At 29.6% G+C, this 12,480-nt stretch overlaps 2 protein-coding genes across 4 annotated transcripts; one reads left to right on the top strand and one right to left on the bottom strand.

The window, feature by feature from the left end:
* The first annotated feature begins 5,382 nt into the window (after nt 1–5,382).
* On the top strand, nt 5,383–5,856 carry LOC139095754 (enhancer of split m4 protein-like). The gene has a single exon (XM_070647220.1). It carries the CDS (start codon nt 5,383–5,385, stop codon nt 5,854–5,856), a length of 474 nt encoding a protein of 157 aa, XP_070503321.1.
* Nucleotides 5,857–7,550: 1,694 nt separating this feature from the next.
* Nucleotides 7,551–12,065, bottom strand: Zw (glucose-6-phosphate 1-dehydrogenase Zw). Of its 3 annotated transcripts, XM_070647946.1 has the most exons (5): nt 11,906–12,065; nt 11,322–11,461; nt 9,374–9,555; nt 8,947–9,311; nt 7,551–8,882 (listed from the first exon to the last, which is right to left on the bottom strand). In XM_070647946.1, the coding sequence occupies exons 2-5, from the start codon at nt 11,335–11,337 to the stop codon at nt 7,823–7,825; spliced, it is 1,623 nt and encodes a 540-aa protein (XP_070504047.1). In that variant the 5' UTR covers nt 11,338–11,461; nt 11,906–12,065; the 3' UTR covers nt 7,551–7,822. The 3 variants fall into 3 exon arrangements, with proteins under 3 accessions (XP_070504047.1, XP_070504049.1, XP_070504048.1); XM_070647948.1 differs by lacking the exons at nt 11,322–11,461; nt 11,906–12,065 and adding an exon at nt 9,661–9,684 and having other exon boundaries at nt 7,552–8,882; XM_070647947.1 differs by lacking the exons at nt 11,322–11,461; nt 11,906–12,065 and adding an exon at nt 10,711–10,996 and having other exon boundaries at nt 7,553–8,882.
* Nucleotides 12,066–12,480: the final 415 nt, after the last annotated feature.

Genomic DNA, 12,480 nt, shown 5'->3' with positions numbered 1-12,480 from the left:
AATTCGATAATTATGCGTTACGATTGAAAGAAATGAGAAGAATGAAAGAAAATAAAAGAAGAATCTTACAATGGATATAGGGGATGAAAGTTTTATTTCATTCTATTTTCTATGTTCAAGATCTATTCTTAGAGATGTCGAAATGAATAAAAAAAGGCTACAAAAAAAGAGGAGGTCAAGATAAGGCAGCCTCTGTATTGGAAATAATTTGATGAGTTGATAGAATATCTACTTTTAAATGAACCTTCTAATTGGATCTATCGACGATTTTAAATTAAAGCTAATTCTCTTTCCTCTGCTTTAATCTTATCGCTTTTACATAACTTTTACAAACTTTGGTTCAGGCGGGTTCAGGCTTAGTATTTTGATATTTTTGCTTGTGAGTCATTCTCAACAAAATTCCTTAGATCGGAAGCTTGATTGACAATCACAGAAAAAGTAATTCAGTATTTAATTATCATTTAGAATACGACTGAATGCACAAAAATTCGTAATGACTAGTTAAAGGCAATTTTACGTCTAGTTTATGACTAGTTCTAACGGGTTTTTTGTCCACTCGGGATGAGTTTCAAGAACCAATTTTATGTTATTTTTGTATTATTTTATATCTTGTCGGATATAAAGCATTGAACATCTATGTTGAAACTCAATTTTTGGTACTTAATAACACTGTCTACGTAGATTGTATATATTTATTTAGGTATTCAGCAGGGTTTTCAGCCTTTTTGTTCAGTCTACTCATATATTAATTATTGAAGACGATGTTTAGTTATGTGCAGTTTAAAACTACTGCATTTACCTGACACAAAAAAATTTGATATCAGATTCATAGGAAGGTGTTTAAATCTGAATACTTTAAACATTATTTTCTGTTCCAACGTTGAAATCTTTCTTATTATTTAGGTATAAAGGATATTCACTAGTGCGCAGGGGATATGAATGCACAGTAGGAGAGAAATTTTTATACATTCAATGTTTCAATGATGCACGACGCATGTCAACAAATTTTTTTCATCAGAGGAGATTAATGCCTCTTGCACGTGAGAATTGCTGTAAACACAAAAATGGTTTGAAAGGAATGATTCTTGGAAAGTAGAAATAAATAATGGACATTAAAATATAGTAATGTGTAAATGCAAAAAGAAACTAAAAAAATTCGTCCCTTTTATGTCATTCCCATTTTTTGTTATCTTTCGATCTCTTGTCATCTTTTTTACAAAGTTTCGTGTCAACATAAAAGTAAAGATTCTTTAGCTCTTTCTTATCTCACGTATCTGATCAAATACTTTGTGTACTTACATATACGATCTTTGGGTCTTACAGGATTTATAAAATGTAAATATTTGAAAAATATTTTCGAGTCTTTTCTAAGGATAATAAGGCTTTTTGACAAGAGAATAATGGATGTGTATTCATACTAATGTTGAATTTGTTAGCAAATATTGGTTCTTCTTTCCATTATAATCACTTCTCATTCTACAAATATGTCTCGAAATGAATTTTTCCTTATAGCCCATAAAAATTTTGTGGCATGAAAACTGTCAACAATTTGAAGGGTTTCAGTATGTTAAGAATATTTTTATTAAAAGTGACAAGAATGTTTTATGAATATGAAATACGAGACATTATGCTTCGGTATGCTTCAAATTTCAATTGATCGGAGAAGTGCGTTCAATACCGTGAACTTTATAAAAAAAAGAATTCGTTCCTACAGATTGAATTCAGTGCATTTTTATCCAAAATAAAAAAATAACATTTTCAACGGTTATCCGAAATTCAAAATTCCAATTAAAATTTTTCATTTGCAGCCAACTTCAGGTATGTTTACAAATGAAAAAGAATTAAAATAAAATTATTAATTATCGAATTTACGAAAGATTCCAAGATCTACTTTAATTGACGAACGAAAGAAACTGAAATTATTTAAATTGTCTAAATATATCCACATGCAAGAAATGCTAATTCAGTAGAAGAAAATTCTGCGATAAACGTTGATTGCTTCCAACTTGAACAGTTCGCTAATTTGCATTGCACAGGTAATCGGTTAATGATTCACATTCGTGCAAGCGTATTGAAATTAAATTCATGGCATTTAAGAAGCATATAATTTGTTACTAAATGCACAACAGAAGCTATGCATGCAAATGAAAGAGTAAATCAAAAATCTGCTTCCAACATTCAATGGCATTCGAGGCTCATTTGAATAATTTGGGCTATGCTTCTTTTTCATCATTCATTTCGTTTTCATTTTATCAAGATAAATAAACTAAAGAGTGACTAGATGGTATTGTATTGTACACGTGTTAATGCAGACAGTAAGCAGCAACGGTAGAGAGTTAGATGCCAGATAGAATACATAATTGATCATCAATTTTGAATAACAGCAAGAAGCCTTACAGACGGACCGTGTATAAACCATATTTAATAATATGAAGCATAGAGGACTGTGTAGATATGGATAAAATAAACAAAAATATAAAGTTTGTTTTTACTGAAAATGGAGAGTAAAGATCTACCCGAAGAAGAAGACGAACAAAGTTGATAGTTTTATGAGTTTTAAAAACAAGGGATAAAAGTAATAAAATTTAAAGAAAAATGGTAGGAATATCTTTAAGGAGGGTAGAAAGAGGGTATTAAATTTCACATGACTACATGCATCTATAAAGGATCACCTGCTGAGCTAAATATTTTGAGGATTTTGAAGATAATTTATGGAAATATTTTTATGACCTTATCCGATTACAAGTTCATCCCTCATGTGTTTTATGGATGGATAGGTTGAAACATAAAATCATGTCAGTGTGGCAAGTTCACAAGTTCACAGATAAGATCCTTGCTAGATACATCATCAATTAATCTAATGAATCTCTAATTGTTCATGTAAATTCATTGAAAATCCAGTTGAACATTACAAGAAAGTGCATGAAAAATCACGATAAATATCTAGTCGAGACATGCTCACACAAGATAGACGTTAGGCTATTGTGCTAACAAAATTTATTTCTATTTTCTTTACAAAACTTTAAAAAAGGAACTAAAATCGTTTCTTTTATTCTATTTGATTTTCTTTCAAAAGTGGAAAGATTTAGGGGCTGTTAGATTTCAAGCCTACATACAAATACATTTTTTATGCTCAGTTCCAACTTTTTACTGTCTGACCGGACCATGTTGATTTTTTCTGTATCATATACAGTAACATTGGAGTTTTAATTTTAAATGCGCTTTCCTTCTTTTTCCTTCAAAGACTTTTATGCTTCATGTCTATGTCTATTTAGTTTCTTCTACTGGAGCCAAAGCATTAAATTTCTTTAAGGAACAAAATTCTTTAATTTGCTAACGTTTTTCGGTATAAAAATCTCAAAAAACTCCCTCAAGGAGTCAACGTTGCTTCACTTTAAATTAAGAGTAACCTTTTTATGGACCTCACATACAATATGAGTAGCAGAATATTGGAAAATAATGCAGTATTCTTTATTAATTAACATGCATGGTCACATATTGTTGATAAAAGTAAGAGATTTTAAATCATATTCCTCCAGCACCCTTATTGACATTGCTCTGAATTATTAATTGATGATCTTCTTGAATTCTTAACTTATGTATGTCCATCTATTCATATTTTAAACACTCTTAGAAATAATTCTAAAATTTTAGTTTTAGAATAAATTTTTTTTTAGTTTAAAAATTAAATTTTTAATTTTAATACTTAATTTTAAAATTTTAAAACTTAATTTTAGATTCTAAAATTTTAATTTTTAAAATCTAAAACCCGAATTTTAAAATTCTAAAACTAATTTTTTAGAAAAAATTTTCTCATGAAACTTCACAAGAGCATGCAGAAATCACTTGATGAAGTATGTGCCAACTTTGTATGAAAAATTTAGAAAAAGTTGATACAAAATTTTCAAGTATCAATGCATGCTTTCAATTCCTTACTCACACATTTATGTTATTAGTCATAATTAATGACTACTTCGAAAGTTTCCTGCTCCTGATTACAGGAAATAAAAATCAAAAATCTAAAATTTAATTTTTAATTCTAAAATTTAGTTTTCAACATAGCACCTAAAACTTTATTTTAGATTTTAATACTAAAATTTTTGAATTTTAAAATTTTAATTTTTAATTTTAAAACTTTAATTTTAGTTTTTGTGAGGAAAATTTTTAATATTAAAATTTTAAAATTAAAAATTTAAGTTTTTAAATTTTAAAATTTTAGTTTTAAAATCTAAAATTTAGTTTTAGGTGCTATGTTAAAAACTAAATTTTAGATTTTTTCATACAAATCTAAAATTAAATTTTAGAATTTTTCTAAGAGTGAAGTGTTTTAGGATTTTTCTCTGAACTTTTCATTAATTTATTGAGATTTCCCTTTAAGAAAAGGGTTTGAGCTTTAAACTTTCGAACAACACAAGTCAAGTTATTTATCCAAAATCCAATACCGTGCTAGAATCTCGTCTACTTGGAATCAGACTTTTGATCGATTAATTGATTTTTGATAATCAGGTACCATCATATATCTATGATGAAGTAGACCATTATAAAATTTAAAATATTTGAAACATCAAAGTTGAATGTATGGCCGTAATCATTACATATTTCATCAAGAAGTTTCATTAAATCCTAAATAACTGTGATGTGGATGGCATAAGATCATGAGGGCGACCAGAAAATTCATTCAAGGAAGCTGCTGACACAGACTAGTATTGCATTTGGTATTGGAAACTGAGAAACAGTAGCCTGCGATAAGGCAAGTTTCAGGCGAAAGCCATAGATCTCAACTGATCAGTACGGCCAGCAAAGTAAGCAAGTAAATAATTTTGAACGCTCAGTATTAGATTCTCAAATTAGTCTGAAAATTTGTAATTTGTTCATAATTACTGAACTGTATTAATCAAATACTTTACATAAGCTAGTTAGACATAAGAAGAAAAGCGTTACTAAAACTCTTCTGTAACACATTAAAATGAATTGCTTCCAACTTGTTGATTCTAATATGGGCCAAAAGAAATAAATATTCTTTTCATTTTTATTTACACAACAAAAAACGACCAGACGAGACAAGAGAGAGAGAACCAAATAAACATTTGAGATAAATGAAGATGATGAAGGACGAAATGAAGAAGTAAAGGGAATAAGAAGTGAATTAAAGCAGAACAGAAATTGTAAAATTGAGAGAAAAAAATCTCAGAGAGAGAATTTTGCTTCAGGACCAAACAGAACAAAATTTTTAGTATAAATGCAAAGCAGAAACAAGAAGAAATTTAGAACGAAACAAGTTTTTGAAGCGTTAAGACGTGCCATAAAGAAGATTAATATTTTCAAAAAATTATTTCAATATTTTTGAGTGAAAAAAAACAAAAAATAAAGTGATTATTAAACATGTCTGTCTACTCAAGTGATTACAGTATGTCGAGCATTAATAGCATCAATGAAAACATCTACAATACACAAAAACAACAGAAATCACCAAAATATCGATTGAGAAAAATTTTCAAGCCAATTTTGAAGATGCTTTTGCAAAGAAAGAAGAAAGTCTGTGAATTCAAAAAACCAGCTATCAACGACTACGATTATTCATCAGAGATTTGTGATAATGCCTCAAACGAAACCTTGGAGACTCGCATTTTTGATGAAATTAAAGATTGCAACAATAACTCAGCAATCTATGTTTTTGGCCAAGATGAGGATTACTTAATGAAAGTTGATAGACGACAGTCATTCGTACCAGTCCATTTTGCAAGAACTGAAACTGGAACTTTCTTTTGGACATCATTCAATGATCAAGCTTACTGCCATCAAGAAAATTTACCACAACATCACTTTCATCGATTTGATAGATGGGTTCAAGCGTAGATTGTAAGATTACAACTTTAAGGAATTAGTCTTAGAGCTAGATATAAGGAATTGTAAACTTTATGTATAAAATTTTTGTCTTCCACTTAATTTAAATGTCTAAGATATCGGAAAAAATTTATTTTTTCTAAGCAAACATTGTGAATTAGCTATAAAATGTCTTCCAGAGCCATACAGAATAGTATAATTTAGAATTAATAAGATAAAAATGTGATAAATATTTTGTAAGGGACGAGAATAAGGCTTTAATAGATATTAAGAATCAATGTCTTCCACTTAGAATTTAAGAATTGTTAATTACTTTAAATAAAACAAACGATAAGAAAAACAAAGAAACCTTGTGACTTGTTCATTTTTCCAAGAATTTTCAGCTAAACGAAACAACAAAGAGATAAAAAAAAGGATCAAAGGATCAAGTTGGAGTCGTAAAAATATTTATGAGGAAGCCAATATTATCTTTAACGGACGAAATGTTTGCGGGAGATCTATGGTCCTTTTTCAAAGTTATTTATTCAATGTCAATGAATAGAAAATAGGAACTATTAGTAGAAATAGAAGTTCGTTAAAAATCAGGTAGAATTTTTTCCACTTCTCTAGAAAAGGACTCTTTTTGGAGATCCGAACAATGAAATGCATTTTTGGATATATTTTTAAATGAAACTCAAATATCTTCTTTATGAGATTCTTCTTTGAATCACTTCTTTTGTTCCTTAATATTGAATAAGATTCTGTTTTTTTCTTATTATTTTTGAGGGCATAAAATACAAAAGTTCCATCGCCATTCCAGTTACAAATTACTTTATGGCGCATTTAATTGATAACATCCAGTAATCCAATATGCAAAAGTTGCAGACATAATCATACAGTGCAGAATATTTTCTGTCTGAAATGTTGTTCTTTAGAGTATAAAACCGGCTTTACAGGCATAGATTTTAAACATTATACAAAGTGTCAGAGAAATGTTTCAGAAATGCGTGCAATGTAAAAATTGAGAAGAACAAATTCATGTCAGAATCCCTGCCTTTAAAATGCACTAGCAAGCCCGAAGGCTTAAAATCATTAAACACGTGCATTTTCCAAAACGAGAAGAAGAGAAAGACAAAATATAGAGAGGAGATGATAAAGAATGAAGGAAAGAGGAGAAAACAAAAATTGTGCATCTTATTGCATTCCTTTTTCCCTTTCATTAAATTTCATAGATTTTTTCTCGAGATTTATTGGAATCTTTCAATTGTTGACAATAGAAAATGTCGATCAAGATCTCAATACCCAAGCATTATAAGAAAATAAGTAGGTAGAAAGAAATAAGATTACAATTGCATTATTTCACAGCAGGTAAATCTTTTTGGCAATATTTCACAATCATGGTCATTGTTGCGAAACATCCTATAGAATTTCTACAAAGATTCTTATTGAAATTGTCCCTAAAAAATATTTCATGACCTGCAAAAATAATTTGTTATTTGAAATTGATGATTTTGGGACTAAAAAGAAATACAAAAATCTCTCATTCCTGTATGAATCTTGTCGAAATAGTTGCACGTGCAAATTCTTATAGATCCAAGACACACATGATGGATATTTTAAACTTTTGTAACAGCTCGTTAAAGGGAACCTAATTACACAAAACATTAAACTTAATTCAACCATAGTTTTTTAGGTAAGAAATTTTATTTCTGTGTAAAAACATGCCATACATGACCAATATTTATAATTAACGTCTTTAACAAAAAAAACAAGGAATTATGAAAAAATTAAACAGTTTGATTAAATAATAAAATGTCAATAATATTAAGTTGGTTTTAAATTTGGATGAGTAAATACTAATAAGGAATGAATTCATTTTTTTTTTTGTCACTTAAGTTTAACCCGAAACAAAAGCATTGACTACACCATTCTATAAATTAATTTCTTGTCTCATAAATAAAAAAGTATTAAAATGTCAAAAAAAGTTAATGTTTGTCATTTAACAACGATTTCCATGCCACTTGTAAGTACCAGTAAATTTAAAATTAGAATTAAGACATTTCTCGTCAGCTTCTCTTGGTCCGCGACTTCCATACTTGTAAGGTATTGGATTGATTTTATTGTTTTCAATGTTGTGTAAAAGTGGCGTAAAAATACGCCAAGCTTCACTAAGTTCGTCACTTCTTACGAAATGCATTTGACTTCCACAAAAAACGTCCAAAATTAATCTCTCATAGGCATCAGGCAAGACAACGCCTTTATATCGCTGTCCATAAGTTAAATCAAGTTCAGTTTCTTCCAGATCAAAAGTGATTCCTGGACTTTTGGTCATCATTTTAATGTATAAAGCTTCACCAGGTTGAACACGAATAACAAGCTCATTACGCTTTGCTTTGCCTCCAAAAATATCACCAGGCACGTCATGGTATTGAATTCTTACTTCAGCTTTACGTTCATTGAGTGCTTTGCCACATCTTAAAATGAAATTAACGCCATCCCATCTCTCATTATTGATTTTTAGAACAGCAAGAGCATATGTGGGTGTTGTTGAGTCTTTTGGTACTGTTGGATCATCCAAATATCCAAGTTTAGCTTCACCAGTTCCTTCTGGATCGCCAATATATTGTCCTAAAACAACATCATCAAGAGTCAATGGTTGAACGCATTTGAGTACTTTTACTTTCTCGTCACGAATATCATCAGGATGAACAGAAGCTGGCTTTTCCATTGCAACAAGTGTCAATATTTGCAATAAATGATTTTGCATAATATCTCTAATAATACCGAATTCATCAAAATATCCACCACGACCTTCAGTTCCAAAAGGCTCTTTGAATGAAATAAGAATTGATGCAATGTTATTTCTATTCCATGTAGGATTGAACAGCTGATTGCTGAACCGGATTGTCATTAAATTTTGAACCATTTCTTTGCCTAAATAATGATCAATTCTATAAAGTTGATCTTCAGTATATAATGATGCTAAATGATCACTCAACAGCTTTGATGATGCTGAATCCTTTCCAAAAGGCTTTTCAACAATAATACGGCTCCATCCCCTAAAAATTTCAAATTTCATAAATGTATTTATATTGAGAGATAATGATAAAAGTATTGACTTACTGTAATGCCATGCATGTGTTGCGAATATTAATCGTTACAGACTCAAAAACGGATGGTGGTAAGGCAAGATAAAAAAGACGATTTGCAGTTGAGAGATTGTCATGTTTCGACATTTCCTGATTTAGCATCTCAAAATCACGTCGTTCTGTATATGATCCAGCTACATAGTAATTAATCTTCCAAAATTGCTCATATTTTTCCTTCTCTTCATCCTTTACTTTCATGTACTGATCACATTTCTTACGAATATCATCGATTGTAATTTTGCTGCGAGCATAGCCAAAGAAAATTGTTACTGGCGGTAATAAATTGTCTCGATATAACCACCAGAGTGTTGGATAAATTTTCTTCTTGGCCAAATCTCCCTATATGGACATAAATGAATTATAAGAAAAAGTATAGTCACAAAATTAGAATTACAAATTACCGAAGCACCCATGACAGCAAAAATGTGAGGATGGCGACTATCCCAATATGTTCCTTCAGTCTCCACGAGATGTCCTAAATCCTCACGGATAATATCAAGAGTCTTCTGATTACTCATTCCGTTGCTACTACCGTTGCTGTTTTGCCTTGTAAGTTGATTCAACAAATTTATTTTTTGTGACACTGCAAAGAGGAGAATGAGAATTGAATTTTTCAGTGCAATAAAAAACCTTGAGTACGCATAAATTTTCCTTGAAATGCACTTTCGCATAATCGATTTGCACATACAATCACTTTTGAACTCAATTCTCGATATGTAGTGTCACCGCAACTTTGTATATCTAAGTACGCCCAGAACATTAGAATTGTTTTAGACTTTTTCATGTTACAGACGATTGAAAAATGTATTTTTATATTTAAAATAAAAATGAATGGAAATTTAGAGATTCAAAGTCATAAATTGATTCACGTGCCGTTTATGTCAGCATTGATTACACAAAAATCGTGAACATCTGAGGTTCTGATCGGATGAAATTAATCTGCAGTGTATTGAATGTCATTAAAACTACGTCATTAATTGTTCTATTGGAATATACTTAATGACAGTCTAATAGGTCAACAAAATACTTGAATTAAAATAATAAATTTACAGTTTTTTAGAAAGTCATTGACGATGAAATTTCATTTTAACCGACAAATTTATTTTGAATTTTATGCTAATTAAAGAGCACTTTTTGAAAGTAGAAAATTCCGTTAAAATTTTCTAATTTCCTATTTGAAAAACCAAAGTGATAATGAAGTGCAAGGCACAGAATGATGTGAGAAAATTTTATTATGCTTAATGAGCATAATTAATACGAAGGAATTTAAGTTGTGATATATTTTTCAATAAACAAGCAAATTAACTTCTGTTCATTGCAACCTGAACTTTATGTATAAAAAGGTTCATTCGGTATAATTTTTCAACGTTATTTGCATAGTCAAGTGCCTTACACGTTACTGCACTTAATAAATTAAATTCAATTTTAAAGTAAATAAGCCAAATATTTCCAAAAGTAACGCTGGAAATGGTGTTATAAATAGTTTTAATTTCCGTTTCTGTTCTGAATAAATTTAATTCAAAAGTGCTGAACACATTGTTTCGTAAACACTAGTTTCAGGTATCTAAGACAAAGTATGCCTGTTATTAATACTGCTATTATTTCAGTTTACTTAATAGTTATTCATCTCAATTAATTCAAATTTTTATCATCACAGACAGCAGTTAATGTACACAAGTTTTTCGTTATAGTTTCTCTTTACTTTGTCGAAAATTGTGCTGCATATCTTTGCAATTACCTTCATGAACAAAAATGTACAGTCGATGTGATTTCACCTTATTTAGTGACACAAGCGTGGAAATGATTTTTTTTGGAAAGCTTTTAAGGTATACAGTCTGACAACTTATGCTTCTTGTTGTTTAACAAAAATGTAACAAGAAAAAAGTATAAATCAACAACTATGTAGTCTAGGCACAATGAAATCGAAATTTTCCAACTTTGTTTTCCCTTTCCGACTCGATTGTTTGCTACCACAAATGATACTGTTCGGCATTTACTTCATAACAATTGCTCATTACGTTTTTTAATTTAAAATTTATCGAGCATGCATGTGAAGATACGGGAGTCTTTTTTTTGAAAAGTGTAAGTAAGTAAATATTTCATTAATAATTATTAAGATGTTTTCATTGTGTGCGCTTACTTTTTTTTCCCTCCATATATATCTCATGTCATCGTCTGATTATATTATTGTGATAGTAGGTAGGTGATTACTTTGTAAATATTACAATCAGAAAAGTGAATTTACATCGTAATCAATTATTGACAAGTGAATTAAAATTGTAGGTAACAGTATGTCTACATCTTTCAGCATAAACGTGGAAAACTTAGAAACTGACAATGCTTACTTACCGTTATTCTGCATCATTTTCAATACCGTTGGTTTCGATTTCGTTGATAGATATAAAGTCTTTTTGTTAATTCCTCTAAATCACTTTTATTCACTGCCTAGTCACTTTATGCAACTTTACTTCACAGGATCTGATCGGCAACTAAAAATATTAATGTTTCATATTAGCAAATCACAAAAATCAGCAGTTTAACGATTTAAGAGAAAGACGTAGACACTTAATGATCTCTGAGTAAAATTTGAGCACAGAAATGCGTCGACAGACGTAATTCAGTCTGAGAAGAAAAAAAAATATTTTTTGATTTCTCATTCATTGAGCTTATGTTTTCCTCTAACACATCCTTATAGTTTACCGTCCGTAAACTGAGATAGTATGATATAAATTACGTCACGATTACGAGTCAAAAATCAACAGGTCAAAACAAAATAAGTGTAAAAAAAATAATTTTACGTCAATGGATATCCAATTAGTAGCTCTTTTTTAATGCCCAATTTTAGAGTTCAATGATCGCTTAAATGTTCTCACTCTGTATTAATTTTCGTTGTTCCAAAAATTATGCAAAGAAATAATGTCAACAAAACTTACTTTAGCGGTAAATGAATGAAAACTGAGTATTGATTTTTATGAAATAAATGAAAGTATTAAATAATCGTAGATGCCTTAGTTTTCAATGAAATATTTAGATTGTATTCTATGCTTCAGATTCACTTATTTATGATATATTTTATTGCTTATTAATGAGAAAAAAATGTGATGTTTTAAGTATGAAAAAATCAAAACGAATAGAAAACAAATTCCTAACAAATGAAAATATTCAGCCGTCTTCAAACAAACTCAATCAAGTAACAAGAACAATATGGAAAACGGAACAATAAAGTATGTTAATCCATACATAATTTTTAAATCAATTAATAAGAAGTGTAAAATAAATGTCAATAATAATATTGAATTGAAGTTTCATTTCTAAGTCTTTCAGTTCATCATCAATTGGCTTCAATCAATGCTTGATCTTCTCTTGATGAATTAATAATCTAATAATGCCACATGCAACAGTTGTTTTTCTCGACAAGATTCGTATCCCAGCAATCTTTTCAGCACAAATTAGCATGATTTTCTGTGAATTTGCTTGTTATCGTTTCGGTGGACAATCTCTATGCAAA

The sequence above is a fragment of the Chironomus tepperi genome, unplaced genomic scaffold (assembly GCF_022539635.2).
Source record: "Chironomus tepperi strain 1889 unplaced genomic scaffold, CSIRO-AGI_Ctep_v1 contig_376, whole genome shotgun sequence".
NCBI lineage: Eukaryota > Metazoa > Arthropoda > Insecta > Diptera > Chironomidae > Chironomus > Chironomus tepperi.
Note: the sequence above shows the minus strand (reverse complement) of the source record. Positions and strands in the feature narration are given on the sequence as shown.